This window comes from Prionailurus bengalensis, chromosome D4 (assembly GCF_016509475.1).
Source record: "Prionailurus bengalensis isolate Pbe53 chromosome D4, Fcat_Pben_1.1_paternal_pri, whole genome shotgun sequence".
NCBI lineage: Eukaryota > Metazoa > Chordata > Mammalia > Carnivora > Felidae > Prionailurus > Prionailurus bengalensis.
The window spans coordinates 76466966-76486137 of NC_057359.1; the positions used below are offsets into that span (position 1 = coordinate 76466966).

Here is a 19172-nt window from a genome sequence, read left to right on the forward strand (position 1 = left end):
GGTCTCTGAACCATTTCTCAGAGTAAAGCCACTCATCATCAGAAACATTTATCTGGGACTCTGCACAAACAAGTGATAACTTCTATTGTCTTAAGCCATTGAGATTTGAGGATTTGTTGGTAATAGCAGCTATATATGTACTTAAACCATGGTAAGGAATCAATAAATGCCAGTCGTCACCATGGTGATGATGACAAGACAATCCCAGTGGACAAAGGGCCTACAAGGGCAGGAGGCAGGAAGATTGATATTTAAATGTGACACAGTGGCTGTGTCAGGGGAGCTCACCTCCTTGGTACCATTGTCTTGGATGAGGGTATACAGTGGTACCACACGGTTGATTTCCAGCAGCACTGGCGTGGGGCTCAGCTGCTCCTTGCCCGGCCGGCGGCAAAGGTGGCAGGTAGAGGGACATCGGCCTTTCTCCTCACAGCGGATCTCCACACCTGAGATGAGCTGGTCATCTGACAGCATTTGCGCCGTCAGCAGACCTGAGAGGTAAGTGATGAAGGGCATGGACTTGAGTTCCTTCTTGCTGCCCAGCTCTGTGGTCTCTGGAGAGGAAAGAGAAATTCAATATTGTTCAAAAGGTCAGACTCTTGAACCCATAGGGTCCAATGTGCTAAGGAAGAGGTATCCACTGGAAAGGAAAAAAAAAGATGGTAGAATGGTTTGCTCATGATGCCTTGGAAAGCACACCTGCTTTAGGACTCAAGGTGTCAGAATGGTATCTTGTTTTCTAATTCACGTTAAATAGCTCCTTACTTTCTCTGGGCCTCACTTTCTCCATATTGGAAGTTGGTTGCTTAGACAAGAGGATTCTCCAAGGGCCCTGTAAGATGTAAATATCCAAAGAAATTTTTCCCAACAGGAAATTCCTGTCTACTGTCAATTTACATAAATTTTACCTTTCTTTTGAGAACTTGCTCCAGTCCTGTATTTTCCATGAAGTTTCATGTAATGGCGGAAACATAAGCTGGAGTCCAATCAATTTCCATTTAAATCCCTACTCTGTTTGAAAATAGCAAGGGGTCTTGGGAAGGTCTCTTAATACCTAAGCGCCTTTGGAGATTAATTCTGTAAAATGGGGTTATAACGTTAACTGAAACAGTGATGACTGGTAAATGAGATAGAAGGAGGACCTGCCTGGAAAAGAAATGATTTCCCCTTTCTTTCTGTGCTCCTCTGGTCCCTTGTTCAAATTTCTTTTCCTATCTTCTTCATGCGCATGCTGAGATCTAATTACATATGCTCCATTCTGGGCTGTCTCTCTTGATCTGTGCAGTTAGCATTCCCCACCTCTGTGCTTCTGCCCACTTTCTCTGCTGCCTCTCCAAACATTTACCACCCATGCATGCTCCATTTCAATATCCCCTTTTCGGGAAATCTTTTCTCCTTGCTCTAGCCCTTCTTCTCCAAAGAAGCATTTCTGTTGATAAGCCTTTTTCTTGTTAAGCTCATTTTCTCATCTCATTTTCTGCTGACCTCGCCAACCGTATTATCGGCTCTTGGAGACGGGACCATGTCTCCCACTCCTGCCTCCCGCACCCTGTCTGCTTCAGTGTCCAGCACAGCACTAGGGATATACTTAAGACTTCATCAAAGAGGAAAATTATGGAATCTGAATGGCTAGAATGACATCCATGATCTAGTCGGGAGGCTCCAAAATCCTTCAGAGGAATTCTTATGGATCCCAAGAAGCATCTCAACAGATGCTTGCAAAGGACAAAAGGGAAACTGGGCAGGTGGCACTCTAAACCCCACCTCTCAGCTTCCATTAGAGCAGTGCCACTTGTATCTCTCCTATAGACTGGCCTTCTACATAAGGCTTCATAAGAAGAGAGTGGTCTACAGCCATGCCAAAAAGCTTGAAAAAGCCAAGTAATTGGTACAACCCAGGGAGTTCCATTTACATCAGAGACTATGTGAATGGTGTTCTCAAACTTACGAGATGCATAATCTGAGTGGCAAAACAGGATAGCCCTGTAAGTAATAAGGGACAGGGCTTGGTCCAGACGGCAGTTTCTTCTAAGCCTGGTAAAGAGAAGGCAGGCTCCTGCCTCAGTGGAAACAGAGGCCCTGGGCACCAAGGCCTGAGAGAAAAAGTAGGGTTGTCTCCTGCTCTTGCTCTTGGCCTGCAGTGACATGCAGCGGCGATCTGGAAATGGGCTTGTGAACGAGAAATCAAAATAAATGCGGCCTTCATTCATTACTCTCTGGGCCCTCGGGCCTGGGATCTGGGCTCCACCTTTTGTGTCTGGCTGTCAGCAAATGCTTATGAGCATCAGATCAAAGACTCTGAGGGAGGAAGACAAGGCAAATTCCAGCTAACCAATCCTTCAGAGGGATTAAAGAAGGGTAGTTACTAAGATAAACAAAACAAAGCTGTGAAGAAGGCATCTCAGCAGCTGGGCAGACAGAGACAGTCTTAAGTACAGACAAGTCGAAAGAAGATGATGATGATGATGACTTCTGGAAGTGGAGGCCAGAAGGAATAGTTTTGGAGAAGGGTAACTTCAAACTTTGGAGAGAATAACCATTGAGGGGAGAAGGTCAGAGAGCAGTCAGAACTGTGAGGACACTATCGAGACAGTTAGCCCACACTCTGATCCAGAGGTCAGCAAACTATGGTCCATGGGTCAAATCCACACCTCAGCCTTTTTTTTTCTTTTTTGTAAATAAAGTTTTATTGGAACACAGGCACCCTCATTCATTTATATATTGTGTATGGCTACAATGGCACAATTGAGTAGGTGCAACTAGGACACTATGCCCCACGAATTCTGAAACATTTACTATCTGATCCTTTACAGATTAAGTTTGGGAACCTCTGCTCCAGTCCTAGGTTATAGATGGGGAAACCGAGTCTCAGAAAGAGAATCTACCTTTGGTCACACAAGAATGTGGCAGTATAATGGTAACATTGGAACCGATTAGGCCATCAATACACTTACATTGTGAATCTCCAATGAGAAAAAAACAGTGAGGCACCTTTTCTCCATAAAACATCTTCCAAAAAACTATTGAAAAAACATACATTTGAAAATGGTAATCTGGTATAACCCTCCCATTTTGAACAAGGGGAAACTGTGTCCCAAAGAAAGACTCTCCAAGGTCACACTCTGAGTTTGGGTTCCTTTCGGTACATGATTCCAGTCTCTTCTGTTAACCAGTTCATCACTTAAACTACTAATTTTATCTTGTATTTTAAACCATAGATGGCCCACCCCTCATAGCACCTTGCCACATGCACATAATTTAACTGGGAAGGAAATAAGGTGTTGGAAGTAAAACTTCCCTTGATCAAACATTCATAGCCACTGGGTTAAAGATATAACTACCCATTTAACAACAAAACAAGCTATAGATCTTTGCTGGTCTGTTTTTTTCCAATAAATCTCTTTCATCTTTTTTTTTTTTTCAATCTATCAATCCTACAGGTGGGGTTAAAAGCCCACGGTCTAGACTAACAGTTGCACTACAGTAGCAATATAGAATTCCTAGTTGAACACAGAAGCTGGTTTTGCAAAAGGAGGGTCCTTGAGTATCACCTGGTCCAACCCCATTGCTCAACAAACGAAGAACTTGAGACCTAAACAGAGAAAGAGATTTACCTCTATATTCCATGCACATTTATTAACAATGATCCTTTTTGTAAAGATCGCTTCATGCCTAAGTTATGATCTGGATGAAAGTTACAACAGGGAAGACCATTAACCATTCCATTAATTATTCCTCTGTAGACATGGCAATTGTGAAATCTAATTATTTCTGATCCAACCTCACTCTGTGGCTAAAGTCATCTTTAGTTCAAGTGCCAGTTTTTCAGAAAGACCTTCCCTGAACTCCATCCCCATGCCACCAATCTACACAGGGTTTCCTATTAAAGATTCTTGTAGCATCCTGTTCTATCCATCACCTCTTAATGCGTCCAGACTATAAACTCCATGAGGACAAAGACCGTATTCGTTTTGCTGATTCCCATACCCACTTCACATAGAAGATGAAACACTTCAGGTTTTCAGTAATATTTTCAATAAATATTTGTTGAATATGTATTTATAGACCCTGATCACTGTACTATCTTATCAAAGCACTGATAAGTCGAAGAACGAAGATCTGTGCATGTCATGACTAACAGTTAATTGATGGCTTGTAATCAAGTGGCAACCTCTTCCCAAAGCAAAATTAGCTTTCTCAGTTGGAAGGTTTATGGATGAATAGCTGATCAATTTGCCAGTTGCTCTGACCTCCCCTGGGTTTTCACATAGGCCCTTGCCATTGAGGGGATGGGAGAGTTCACTTAAAACAGCCTGTCTCTAACAGGCAAGGATCAAGAGCATTTTTGAAGAGACTTATCCTCTGTTCACATTTCCCATCCCTCTGAACAATGCTTCCAAAATAGGATCATGTCTGGTTTCAAGCCCAATTCAGTTCCAATGACACTACAACCCATTCATTTGAGAACCTGCCAACTGAACTCTCTTTTTTCTCCTCCCAAATTCCTGCTGGGTCTAATTTTGTTGCCACCAAAAAAAAAAAAAAAAAAAAAAAAAAAAAAAAAAAAAAAAAGCAGCAGCCTTAGTTGAAGTGACAAGTCCTTGTTGGGAGGACAGCCAGGGCTTTCCGGCAGGAGGCGATGGCACTGCTTGCCCTCATCCAGAAAACAAAACAAAGGCAGCAGACGAAGGGCTCCGGGGAGAGCCAAAGCCGTGCGAATGTTTGTTCAATATTCGGCCACAGCGCAGGGCGCTGCCTCCCAAGTCAGACAGGCTTGCTTTGGCAATAGGCTTGCACTTGAAGCATTTAAAGGCTCCACAGGGACCAGAGGGGCTCAAATTAGAAACGTTAAGGGTGGGGGGGAAGAGGGTGAGACTTTTATATCATAAAGAATGGCCTTTATTACAGCAATGGCCTCCCAGGAATTGCTGAAATGGGATCATTTCTTAGGCGGAGTTACTGTCTCCTGTTGGAGGAAAGCAATTGCTCTGAGGCCTGACTCAAGGACCCACACAAATATCCTGAACAAAGGGAAAGTAGCCAGCCGAAAGGCCATCGGCAAGGCCTGTGCTTGTGCGTTGTGCAATCCAAACTCCCCAGCGGAACAGTCAAGGTCACGCATTGTCAGTGTGCCCTTCGTAAGTCACGGCACCGACCTGACTGAATGAGTTCTTGGGAGGATCAACGACGGTGCCTGGCAAAGGTTAAGCTCTCAGTCTGTATTAGTCGTTGTTGTTGCTGCTGCTGCTGCTGCTGTGGTTGTTATAATTCTTACCGCTGCTGCTGCAGCTCACAGGATGTTACCATTGCAATTTCTACGGAAACACCAAGATAGAATAGAAATGAAATCCCAAAGCCGAGCCCCAATATGCAGGATTTACAAAGGAGATGGACCCTAGTTTCAGAACTCCAGAATCCTCCACCAGAACAAGGAAATAAAACAAGGTCAGAGAATAGACGGGAAGGATTTAGGAGAGATTTGTTTTAGACAGACTATTACCTGACGTTTAGAGTCTCCAGCACCCCAGGTGAGAGATATGTGGAGCACGGTACCTTTTCATCCCATTTTGTAAGAAGGATCTCAAGAGTGCCTCTTGGAGAACTTGGTAGGTGTTCCCTACAACTGGGGAGATAGTGGACTAGAGTCTTAACGCCACCTGCAAAAACTCTACTGACCTGTGGCAACACCACAGGCGGGCGGGGAGGGAGGGGGGGGGGGGGGGGGGGGGGCGGTGCGCGGGCTACACGGGGATGAGGCCCAAATCCCAGAGGCTGCCAAAGTGAAAATGTTCCAGTCTTTCCCCTGTACCAGGTGTGAGTCACATAGGAGAAAGAGAGACCTAGAACGGTTGGTTCTAAGTCCTACCCAAGAGGAATTCTAACAGAGATTGAGGGGTTCACCCCAGTGAGAGTCCCTATGAGATAGGCCACTAGAGAAACACAGGTGGAGGGAGAACAGTAGCAGGCAGCCTGAGAGAAAATGCATCATCCCAGGTCTTGGGAAAGCTCCCGAAGAAGCCCCAAGAGAAAGGGCTAGCTTTAAAAACCGTCAAGATCAGAGAACACAGAGCCATATACAAGGGTACCAGGGTAAGGATGACCTTCCTAATCCTTACCACTTCCTCCCTCTGCTTTGACCACGGAGGGAGAGGAAAGAGAAATGTGAGGTAGAAAAACAGAATGAAGGCCAATCTTGCCCCACCTCTTAATGCCCCCACCACTGGGGAGGGCAAGGAGATGTGATATGTCAGATTTAGAGATCTGATTAAAATTCTTAGACTGGACAGCCTAATTCCTGACTGGAAACTGTGTTAGCAGCTGAAAATGTCTATATCGCCGTCTAGCCCATAAAAGTGAGAACAGATTAGATGTGCCCTGCTAAAATCTTCATCTAGGAGCAGAGGAAGATTATCCCACTGAATACATTAAAAGGATCATGAGAAGCAAGTCACATGTATACTTTAGAACGTACCTATATTCATAAACTGTATTGCGAATTTTCTCCATTTATATTATCAACCGAACCATTTACATCATCTTCATTAGAGTGCTTATCACATTTTTAATTTTAGTTAATATGCTAGTTCAATTAATAACTGTGTCCCCAACTAAACTACAAGCTCCATAAAAGCAAGGACCACAGCCTGTCTTAGTGACTACTTGCATCCCAGCACAGAGTTCACTGTCTGACGTAGTATAGGTGGCTTACAGGTTAGGTATCTGCATAAATAAACATGATCTGACCCTCTTTCCCTTTAATCGCTTCCATTCCTAGAACACTTGTGAGACTTTAAGCTCGCTATCTCAACTTACCACCATAGTTCCAAAGGCAGATGGTCTTAACCTTACTTTATTAAGGTACAAATAATAGCTCAGAGAGACAAAGTAATTTGCCCAAAGCCAATTAAAGTTAGTAACTAGCCTAGCCTTTTTTTTTTTTTTTTAGCAGGGGCGCCTCGGTGGCTCAGTGGTTAAGCGTCTGACTTCGACTCAGGTCATGATCTCATGGTTGGTGGGTTCAAGCTCCATGTCAGGCTCTGTGCTGACAGCTTAGAGCCTGGAGCCTGCTTCAGATTCTGTGTCTCCCTCTCTGCCCCTCCCCCACTAGTTCGCGCATGCACACACGCATTCTCTCTCTCAAATAAAAGTTAAAAAAAAAAACATTAAAAACTAAAGTTTACTCATTTATCTTGAGAGAGAGAGAGAGAGAGAGAGAGGGGGAGGGGAAGAGAGAGATCAAATCCCAAGCAAGCTCCACACCGTCAGTGAAGATCCCAACATGAGGCTCAAACCCATGAACCGTGAGATCATGTCCTGAGCTAAAACCAAGAGTAGGCTGCTTAACCAACTGAACCACCCAGCGCCCCTAGCCTAACTTTTTATACTGGTTCTCCTACTCCTGCCATTGTCTATGTTGTAGACATAGACAAATCTTGTAGCACTAACTCTCACTCTTGCACAACGAGTCTCTGCTGAAAACACTTGGGCCTTCTCTGTTGCTGTTATGCCCAGACAACACCGCCAGGCTCCCTCACCTCTTTCCATGGACTAAAGCATCTCACGGGTAAAAGGTAGTTTAAAGGTCACCTGGTCAGAAATCCCATCTGATGTTCCATTCACCACCAAATCATCCTCTTCTTTTTGGAAGCTTTAAATGATGTAAAGCTCATTATCGTTTTAGGCTTCCAGTTCCATTATGGGACAGTTCTGTTAAATCTAGATGGCTTCCCACACAGGAACTGCATTCTTCATCCTAAGCATTAGACCCAGACCCAGAGGTATGCACTTTATGCTATTAGGACACCCTATCGAAGGTCCTCAAGCCTGTCCCCTCCTTGGGGGTCATGCTAAGATTAACCAACAAACTAGGTGGAGGAACTGTGGGGCATTCCCAAGTGGCTTCTGGTAAGGTATAAGTGTCTCAGTGAGTGTATGTGTATGTGAGTGTGTGCACACATGTGCATATTTAAGGAATGGAAGGGAAGGCAGGTCTACAAAACTGCCAAATCCTAGGAAAACTGGTCTCTTGATCTAACCTAATTCACAGCTTCTTCCCAAAATATACAACAATCAGCCCATTTGCAGAGGGCAGCTATAGCACACAGACTTGCTTGGGTGTGAATTCCACCTCTTCCATTTCCAGGTGGGGGACCCTGGACAAGTCACTTAACCTCTCTGAGGCTCCATGTTCTCGCCTGTAAAATGTTGATACTGTTAGTACCTAAATCTTGGAATATTCGGAGGATCAATGCGAAACAGAACCTGATGAGGAATTTACAAATTCTAGGGTGTCCGGAGCATCGTCAGAGTTATTTTTGTCCCAGCCCTTCGCCTTCACCTCAGCATTATTCAGTTCTTGTTCAAGTCTGGATCTGTAAAGCTTCCCTTGTAACCTGCAGCGCTTTAACCACACTGTCAGGAATTTCTCCCCAAACCACCCACTTTCTACCTAGTGGAACACGGCAGACAACGGTAGAATTGAACACTTAAGTCCAAAGCTACTGAGTTAGGTTCCCTGATTTAGGATCCTTCTGGGCAAGTCACTACCTCTCCAACCTTGGTGTTCCTCGCTTGTAAAATGGGAACACTAATTCCTGACTGAACTGCTCTGAGCATCAAATAAGAGATGCAGCCCCAGCAGATTTACACCGATGATATCATATGGCTCTTCCTATCATACTACAAATTAGGAACAGTTGCCCCCTTTTATAGATAAGGAGACTGAGGCTCAGAGTGACACAGTATAACCTCACAAGAAGATACCCGTTTCAAGTGAAAGCAGTAACATCTCTGAGGAAGCAGTTAAATCTGAGGAAAATACTCTCTGCAAGGCAAGGAGGGCCAGCCCTATACACTGCCCAGTACCCAATATCCCAGTAGTGGCTAATGTCATTTAATGTTTGTTTGCAAATTAGAATCCTTCAATTTTTTTTTTTTTCAAGTACTAAAATTCCTGTGTGGCTCTGCTGTCCTAAAGAAATTAATGAGCAGAGTGAAGAATCCCAGTACAGTTCAGTGGACCCCAAAGTGGGCCTTTCCACAGTCCAAGGTGTGCTCAGGCTTCCTCTACCCCTCCTGGAAGGGAACAGTCAGTATTGAAGCTTATCATTTACTCCTGCCTGTAGTGGGACAAGACGGGCCCTGGCCAGTAAAGGGAGGCTGGAGAAAAAGGTCATCTGTGATCTCCTGCTGCCCTCTAGTGCCTGCTTAAGATGATTGCTCTTGGGAAAAATGTGTTCTTCCATGCCAAAGAATGATTGCTGTGTACAAAGCAACTTGCTAGGAGCTGAGGGCAGCAGGTAAAACAGTAAAGCCTTGGCTAAAATACAAGGAAGCCTAGTGTAATGACCATAAGGCAAGCATTTTCTTAGAAGGCCTATTTGCCAGGTTTGCAGCCAGGCAACGGGGGACAAGGGAGCTGAGGGGTGAAATTATGAGCAACGATTTGTTTCAATCCCAGCAGTACCCAAATATAGAAATTGTACTGAGTATATCCACTAAGGAGAAAAAGCCAGACAAGAGGGAAAGAAGACACGTGGGAAAGATCATCAATGGAGCAGAATCCTATAGGAACCAGGCAGAGATAAACTCTCAGGGAGTACAGGAAAGGATGTGATCCGAATCTAAGACAAATGTAAGTTGGAATTTTATCATGAGGCCAGGGCCTCTGGGCACAGCTGTGCGAGTTGTGCACACATGTGACAGTAACAAGGCAAGGGGGTGAGTAGGATCTGAATCCAGACTCAGCCCCGCTAGCTGTGCCTATGCCCACCGGATTGAATCCAAGTAGAAGAGCACTATTTCCTGATTTCTATAAAAGCTAAGTCATGGGCTGGTCGAGGCCTTGCATGGAACCATGAACATGCTGTCAGAGCCTCTGCTCTATTATGTTTAAAGTAAGGCTAGTCTCACCGACGGCACAAAGTTGTTAGAATCTGAGATAATGTATGCCCATGCCACCCAAGAAATTTCAGTTCTTATTGTTACTACTATTATTATAACAAACTAGTTTTATTTTTAAGAGATGGTGGGATAAGTCCTTCAGGAAAGGGAAAGGGTAGAAAGGAAATTCACATTTCCTGAGCTTCCATTATGTTTTGCCAAGCACAAGACATTATGAATCTCACTGGCTCCTCGTGACAGTGCTTTTGGACTAGGGAGTATTAACAATTGTCACAACCATATTTTACAAGTGAAAAAACAGAAGTTCTGAGAGGTGACAGACTGCAGCCAAAGGCTATTAGGCATTCAGGGCAACTCTAAAGCCCATTTTCTCGCCAATGGAGCACAGAAGCATCATTAAGAGGAGGCCTGTTCTCTCCTACCTGAGATCCCATTCTCCCTGTTTCTTAAAAACTCTGCTCAAAACTTACCCCCTTCAAGGAAGCATTCCAAGATTAGTTAATCCCCAATCCTTTCTCCTCCCAGTAGCTTCTTAGGCTAGGGATCAAGGATGAAATGCTCAGAAGGAATCATTCCTGGATAAGGCTTAGGGAATGGAGGTCTCTGGAATGCTAGTAACCTGCTTCAGACAGAGACTCCCAGATCATGCTGCTTGGAAATGACCTTGAAGCAGGAGAGCAGGCTGACAAGACATACCTGGTCACCCTGCAGCCAGCAGGAGGTTGCCAGATTTGAACATCAAGGAGGGCATGACCTTGAAGTGGGGTCATTTGGAAGCTCTGGTGTGAAGGGCTATCAGAAAACAAACTTCTACTCTCTGGCCACTCTCCCAGGAGGTTACAGGCTTGTGACTACACTTCTAACTCTTTCCCCTGAAATCTTAATACTCAGGTTAAAAGGTCATCTTTAAACATGCTGACAGGCAATAGTTTTGGAGAACAGATTCAAGGTGAGTTACTTCTCCCATTAGCATCCCTCTTCCCTATAGTTGTGCTGCTAGGGATAAGGAGAGGGTCTAATGAGCCCACCCATCAAAAAATAAAATAAAAATAAAGGGCTAAGACCATTAAAGACTCCTTCTTATATTGCTGAGGGAAGCAGTAAAATTAACATTAATACTAGCTATGGGGCTCCTGGGTGGCTCAGTCTGTTGAGTGCCCAACTCTTGATTTCGGCTCAGGTCATGATCCCAGGATCATGGGTCAAGCCCCATGTTGGGGCTTAAAAAAATTAAAATTAAAAAAAAAAATTAGGGGCACCTGGGTGCCTCAGTTGGTTAAGCATCTGACTTGGGCTCAGGTCATGATCTCACAGTCTGTGAGTTCCAGCCTCGCGTCGGGCTCTGTGCTGAGAGCTCAGAGCCTGGAGTCTGTTTCCGATTCTGTGTCTCTCTCTCTCTCTGCCTCTCCCCTGTATCTCCGTCTCTCTCTCTGCCACTCCCCCACTCATGCTCTGTCTCTTAATGTCTCAAAAATAAAGATAAACATTAAAAACAATTTAAAAAAATTAAATAGTAGCTATGACTTTACAGGGACATATCACAGCTCAGATGTTCTGTCATTTACTATGTGTACATTGTCTCCTGTGGTCTGTAAAAATCCTAACAGTGAGAAGTAGGTTTTGTTATCGCTTTTTAAAAGGTGAAGAAATGGAGGCTCACAGAGAAGAAATCAATGGTTGGAGTGAACTGGATTTGCAGCCACTTTGACTGGTTTTACTTACTCTAAGCATCTTTCACTATTGTAAGCTGTGTCCAATCTACTAGACCACTGGAGATTCAAGGCTAGGCAGTTATAAATTCTGAAAATTGAATGTGTAATTTCTGTTACTTCTGCCCATTACATCATAGTGATTAACAATAAAAACCTTAACATAAGAATCTATGGACAATCAGTAGGTAATTGGTTGAAAAATTATGGTGTCTCCAGACGGTGGAGTCTATTTACTTAAAAAGGGAATTAGGACAATCTTTATATGTGATATGAGTAATCACAAATATATTTTATTAAATGGAAAAAGCAAAGCACAGAACAGTGTTTATAGTGCTTTCTTTTGTACAAGAAAGGAACATAAATATATATATTATATAAATATGGGATTTATATAATATGTATATATGACCTATATACAGATTAGATAGATTTTTCAATAAGTAACACTTAAACAATCAACTCAAACTAAAAAAAAAAAAAAAAAAAAAAGGTAAACCAAGGGGGAGCAAGGAAATAGGGCCAAGGGGACAAGGATAGAAGCCAAAGTTTTTTGAATATATCTTTTTTTTTAATAAGTTTTAGCTTTGGAATCATGTAAAATTATTATATAATTTTTTAAGTCAAAAAAGATAAAAACAATCTCTGCAAATTAAATGCAAATTGAAAAAACCTAGTTTTATATATATATATATATATATATATATATACACACACACACACATATATATGTATATATATATATATATACACCACAGAAACAATAATTATTTTAAGTGGCTTTTAAAATGCAGAAATTTTGATTTCATGTTTAATGAGAAATATTCCAAAGGAAAAAAAAATCTGCAAATAGAGCTTAAACTAAGATTTATTGCTAGCTATAGTATGGGTATTGTTATTTTGAAACTATTACGGATATAATGTGGGCTATAGCAAATAAATAAGCCATTACATTACCATCATTAGGAATGAACATTATAAGCAGAAGAGGCAACTACTTCAGGTATAGAGTCAAAGAAGGTGAGAAAAATTCTGTACACTGAAATTTTCACTGGAAATCATATAAATTTATGATTTATTTTTATCTTTTACAAAATAAGCATTTCATAGTTGTCTCCACTGAAAAGACCTAGAAATGATGACAGCTAATAGCAATGAATATCCCTACTGCCTAGACTCTTGTTTTGAAATACCATTGCCCACTAAAAGAAACAAAAGATTCTTGGAAAAATTCCTTACTCCAGCTCTGGAAGAGGTATGATACAAGCTGTGCCTGGGACATCTTGCCGTGCCAAAAAGCAGGATCTGCCAAAGGCTGATGTGGTCATTTCAAAAGGACATAGAAACCCATCTAGAGGGGCTCACACTGGCCTAACATTGATTGAATAAACTGAACATCAAAGAGAATAATGACTGAAATTGATTGAAATGGATCAAATAAATAAGTTTCCTGTAATTCATAGTGTACTTCAAACCAAAACCAAAGCCAAAGCCAAAACCAAAAAGCAAACAAAGCCTATTGATCACCATTGGGGATGGCTAGGACACTAGGTCATTATCTGAAAATTGATAAAGGAATCCAGTAATAATCAAGTTTTATTGCATGAACTGGATTTCAGGGTAACTACCCTTTTCTTTATGGCAATACTGCCAGTAACAAAAGGTTGGAAGAATGACAGAATTACAAAATTGCCATTTTATAAGCTCTAATAAGACAAGAGATCTGGACAGCTCTCATCAATTAATCCTAAAATCATTAGCAGAAAGGATGATGGGAAAATGTCTAATCAGTGTATAGGAATTATACCGCCTAACCTGCTGATCAATCATAATATCACTAAAAGTAGTAAACCAGACAAGTACCTTTGATATGATGCCAGAGGAAGCACACAGCATGGCCTGTATGCTGGCATTCCTTAGGTCCATGGATAAAATTTAAGAGTCTGTGAACTTGTTTAGGGGAAAAAAGACATCTTTATTTTAAGTATCCTATAAAGGCAATTTAGCATTTTCTTAAATTATGAATGAAGGCAACAAACAATAGTAGTGTACCACTTCCTATGATTTTGACAATCAAATTCACATATATTTCTATCACATTACAGTTTTTAAAAATACAGGTATTTCCAAATACTTACATTCAGTACTACTTAGAAATTATAAGTTATTAGACTCTCCACTACATCTTGTTATTAATAAAGAAGCACACATAACATTACACTACTGATTTTTTTATATTTTGATAACTATATCTGATATCATGTCTTTCTTACATAGTTTCTATGAATTTAATTTTATGAATTTACAAACATGATTCTGATATAAGTGGGTCAGCAGTCTTCATTCATTCTACACAGTGGGTCCAATGGGACCAAAAAAAAAAAAAGTGATGAATCGCTAGGAGAAAAGAACAAATTAACACAAAGAGGCAGCCATCAGCTAAATCTGCCAAGTAGACAATTCTAAAGAACACATGAGTCACTATCTTCGACAAATAATGGCATGGGCAAAATTTTAGGTGTGACTGTTATAGACTAAAGGAGACCAAGTACAACATGTAGACATTTTGATCCTTATCTAAACACACTCATAAAAAAATAAAACTTATAAAAAAAGTTTTTTGAAGCACTTAAAGAATTTTGAATATGAACTGCTAGATGTGATAATGATGCTGAGATATTATGTTAAAAAATAATGGTCTGTTAGAGATACATACTGAGATATTTAAAGGAGGAATGATAGGATATCTGGGATTTGCTTTAAAAGATTCTAGCAACAAAAAACAAATTGGGAGTGAGGGATAGCTGAAGCAAAATCAGCAAACTATTGACAATAATAATTGCAGGGTGATGGGCACACAGGGACCCACTATACCATTTTCCCTCTTTGTGTGTGTACTTTTTCTCCATAAAACACAGAGAAAAAAGGGCTGTCAGAGGATTACACAAAACCAGTAAAGGCAATTACTGTTGGGGAGTAGAACGGGGAGGAATTTTTCACATCTACAGCATGTATTGTTTTGATGCTTTCTTCTAAATGCATTTTCATTTGTATTATGTTTAAAAGTGAAAAAAAATAGCAACCAAATATTCCTACTTTTGTAAAAATAAATTAGAATAATGGTTAGCAATGACATGGGAAAAGTATATAGAGATGGGTGGGGGTAAGGGAAAGGAGATTGTCTCTGTCTGCTGCTGGCCAGTCTCACAGACTACCAATTGATGGAGTGGGCCAATGGTGGCCACCATAAAGAGAAAGGTGGATGAAATCCTGGAGCAACGATAACAGGGAATATGGAATGAGGTTGAGAGGTGGGACTTAGCAGGAATAAGACCCATGGGAAATTTTCCAGCAACCCTCACTTAGCATTGAGTTGAGTTGAGGTTGATGACACCAAACAGGCAATGTTCTCTGAGCAAGCCTCCAAATGCTACCAACATTTATCAAGGATCTACTCAGTCAGTGACTACTGCTGACCTTTGGCTATAGGCACTAGTTCTAACTATTAGAAAGTGGGTCTGGCCAATGCACATACATGTGTATGATATTAAAATAAAGCTTCAAAATTCTGAACCAACTATTTCCATATCAGTTCAAGAAAATTAAAAAAAAATCCTCCCTCACAAGGACATTTATGCAGCCTTATTTGTGATGATTAAATGTTTAACGATAGGCTTCTCAACTTGACGAAGTCTTACCTGGCCAGTTTGACAACCATGAGGACCAAATACACACACACACACACACACACACACACACACACACACACATATACATTTTTCAAACATTTTCCCATTTTAAGTAAAAATGAAAACTTACATTTATTAGAAAAACACTTGTTGGACACCCAATAAAGTCATAAGTATACATTAAAAGAGAACCTTGTAAATGAACCTTGTGAATTTATATGAACATAACCAATATAATGGTTATATTAAGGTGACGAATAAAGTTGACTCTTTGTATATGCTCTTTTATGCTATAAATTTGAATTGAATTCAAACGTCTATTGAGCACTTACCATGTACTGGGTGAAGGTCAGACTGAGAAATACACAGGTATTGAGTATGGCATATGTAGATGAGAGTCAGAGTTTCAGCAGACAGTAGACTAATGACAGGCAGACAGACAGATGGTAAATACATAAATAGGATAAGAGATTGAGGGAGGGAGGAAAGGATGGAACATCTAAAATGGCCTGCAACAGGGGCGCCTGGGTGGCACAGTTGGTTAAGCATCCGACTTCAGCCAGGTCACGATCTTGCGGTCCGGGAGTTCGAGCCCCGCGTCGGGCTCTGGGCTGATGGCTCAGAGCCTGGAGCCTGTTTCCGATTCTGTGTCTCCCTCTCTCTCTGCCCCTCCCCCGTTCATGCTCTGTCTCTCCCTGTCCGAAAAGTAAATAAACGTTGAAAAAAAAAAAAGTTTAAAAAAAAATAAAATGGCCTGCAATGATCTCATGTCCTTGATATGCACTGCCTATTATAATCTCTTCCACTTGAGTAAATTGCTTTTAACCAACAGAATATGGCAGTTAGGGATGTCGCTTCTATGATTAGGTTACGAAAGACTGTGACTCTTGTCTTTGTCAGACCCTCTCTTGATTTGATGAAACAGACTCTCATGGAGCAGCTCACATGTCAAGTACTATCAGAAATCTCCAGCCAAATGGCAGCAAAGAACGGAGGCCCTCAGTCCAACAACCCTTAAGGATTGAATCCTGCCATCAACTACATAAATGATCTTGGAAATGATCCTTCCTCAGTCAAACCCCAGCCCTAGCTGATAACTAGACTGTAGTCTTATGAGAGACTGTAAGGCAGGGATCTAGCTAAGCTGTGCTCAGATTCCTGACTCACAGACTGTGGAGTAAGAAGTGTGTTGTTTTAAGCCACAACACTTCAGGGTAATTTATTATTCAGTGATACATAAGTGATAGAGATGACAGATATAACTTTATTCTATCATTTCATGGAAATTCTAGCAGTTTTAAACCTCTAGAATCAAACAAGTTTGGTTAGGATAAAGTAGAGTTTTAACTCCTCCCATTTTCTCCTTTGTATTCTATAAACACAAACTCCTCTTCCTCCTCAGAATTGATTGGTAATAAGAGATGAAGGGGAAAATATTTTGTCAAAAATACTATAGATCACATTAATGATAATAATGGCTATAGTAGCCAACATTCACAGAGCACTTACTCTTTACAAGACTGTGCTTTAAAAACCTGGGCTCTGTTAAGTCATCCAACATTCAAACATTCCTATAGGTCGATAACTAATAGTCCCATTTTGCAGAGGTGGAAAGTAAAGTACAGAGAGGCTAAACACATTTTCTTTTTTTTATTTGAGTGTGACAATGAGCTAGATTGTTTTTTTTTCGTATAGCAATTTTTATTTATGTATATTTATACTTACTTCCAAGGATTTTTAATTTTTATTTTTTCATCATGATAAATGTACTCCTTAATCCCCATCACCGTTTCACCGATCCCCCACCCACCTCCCAAACCTCCCAAACCATCAGTTTGTTCTCTGTAGTTAAGAGTCTGTTTCTTGGTTTGTTGCCCTCTCTCTCTCTCTCCTTTTATCTTCAATGTCATTTGTTTTGTTCAAAGTAAATTCTCCAAGATTCCACAGCTTGTCAGTTGCAGTAAGTTACCAAGCTTCACCCCAAATCACCTTTTCCTCAAAATAACTTTCCAGGTAGGGAGGACTGGGGTTCCAAACAGGTCTGACTCCAAAGCCCCTTTCTCTTTCTACTACACAAGGGTGGACTTAATAAAAAAACAAACAAAAAAAAACAAAAAAAAACCCACCTTGTTTATAAAAAGCGCAATCAATTACACATTACTACAAGAGAGGCAATATCCTAAAATGTAAATGTTTAACATCTAATATTTCTCATTTTGTCTCCCAAAATCCTATGGGTTCGCTACTGTTATTCTCATCATTAGGAAAATTAAAAAGATGTTAAACTAGAAATCTTAGCAAATGGAGAAAATAGTGCTTCTCTCATTGGGTGATGCTATCGGTTGAACTGCGTCCCCCAGAAAGATAGGTTGATAGCCTATACGTCAGAATGAGATTTTATTTGGAAATAAGGTCATTGCCGACGTGATTAGTTAAGATAAGATCATACTGAAGTTTTAATTAGGTAAGATGGTGGTCACACTTAACCTGACTGCTGTCCTTACAAGAAGACAGCGACACACCCAATGAGACGAGGAGAATGGCACGTGAACATGGAGACATACACAGAGAAAATGACCACAACAAGATGGAGGCGGGCATTGGAGTTACGCTACCACAAGCCAAGGGATGCCTGTGGCCACCAGAAGCTGGAAGGGGAAACGAAGGATCCTCCCTCAGAGACTTCAGAGAAAGCGTGGTCCCACTAACACCTGGATGTCAGATTTCTAGCTTCCAGAACTGTGAAAGAATAAATTTCTCTTGTTTTAAGACACCCAGTTTGTGATACTTTGTTATGACAGCCCTAGGAAACTGATACAGGTAGTTTAAAAGTTAAATGAAAAAAAGATTATGATGAAATGCTGAATAAAGAGTAAAGTACTCCACAAAGAGTATTTTAGAAACGTCTCTGTGTATGAGGAATGCTAATATTGTGCCAGAGTATGCAAAGCCACGGAATTAAAATGAGTGCCTTTTCCCAGGGTATTTATTTTACTCTGAGATTTTTGAGGGAAGTGTGGTAATTAATTTCACTGGTAAGTAATTTAAACATAAAAAAAAAAAAGCACAGCCAAACATTTTTTTTTTTTTTTTTTTAATGAGGAGACAAAGGATTTTTCATTGTTGTTGTTGTTGTTCTTTAAAGGCATGCTTGGATGATATCTCCAGACTGTCAGAGGAGTGCAATCAGCTCCTCTCACTGGGGAAACATCAGAATAAAAACATGATGAGTCCTGAATGGAGACTTTGGGTTGGGAACTGTGGTTTTCAGCAGAGTGATAACTCCCATCTGGTCTGAGAAGAGGGTATAGGTGAGGTCTTAAGGTTGGGAACAAACTATTTGACGGCAGCCCTCCCATCTCCCCAGCCTCTAACATGGGGGGCTGATAGAAGTACTCCCCAGTTCCCTATCCAGAAAGGTTTCTTGCCATTCTGGTGAAACAGGCCACTCCGACTCTCCAACATGGCAGAAACTCAGGACAGAGGGCAATTCCTGCTGTTCCCTGGCATTGCTGCCCAGAAGAGCTCATCGGAGTGTCTTTGTCTTGACAGGATCATGCTCTGTGGTCAGAATAATAGCCACGATTTGCCCCACAATCCTTGAATTCCTAAGCATTGTCATCTCTCCTTCTCTTTTGATTCTTATGAATAATCCTCAATAAAATAGAAAGCTAGCTCCCATCATAAAATGTGAGCAGTCTTTGTATGGTGGTTCAGAGCAGGTCCGTGGGCCTAACTGGCCTCGGTTTGTACCTCAGTCCTGTCACTTCCTAGGAGACTAAGGTAGGCAAGCAAGTTAGTCCTGCTGAGTCTCAGATGCCTCTCTGTAAGATGGACCTACTACTCTCTACTTGAGTCATTGCTGTGGCAA

General features: G+C 41.3%; 1 protein-coding gene across 3 annotated transcripts in view; it reads right to left on the minus strand.

Annotated features, from left to right (window-relative positions):
• ASTN2 (astrotactin 2) overlaps positions 1-19172 on the minus strand; it is an 882294-nt gene that overhangs the window by 185027 nt on the left and 678095 nt on the right. For all 3 annotated transcript variants that reach the window (XM_043565814.1, XM_043565813.1, XM_043565812.1), the window contains one exon: positions 289-554. In XM_043565814.1, the coding sequence (XP_043421749.1) occupies positions 289-554 (266 nt within the window). The remainder of the gene's footprint in view (positions 1-288; positions 555-19172) is intronic.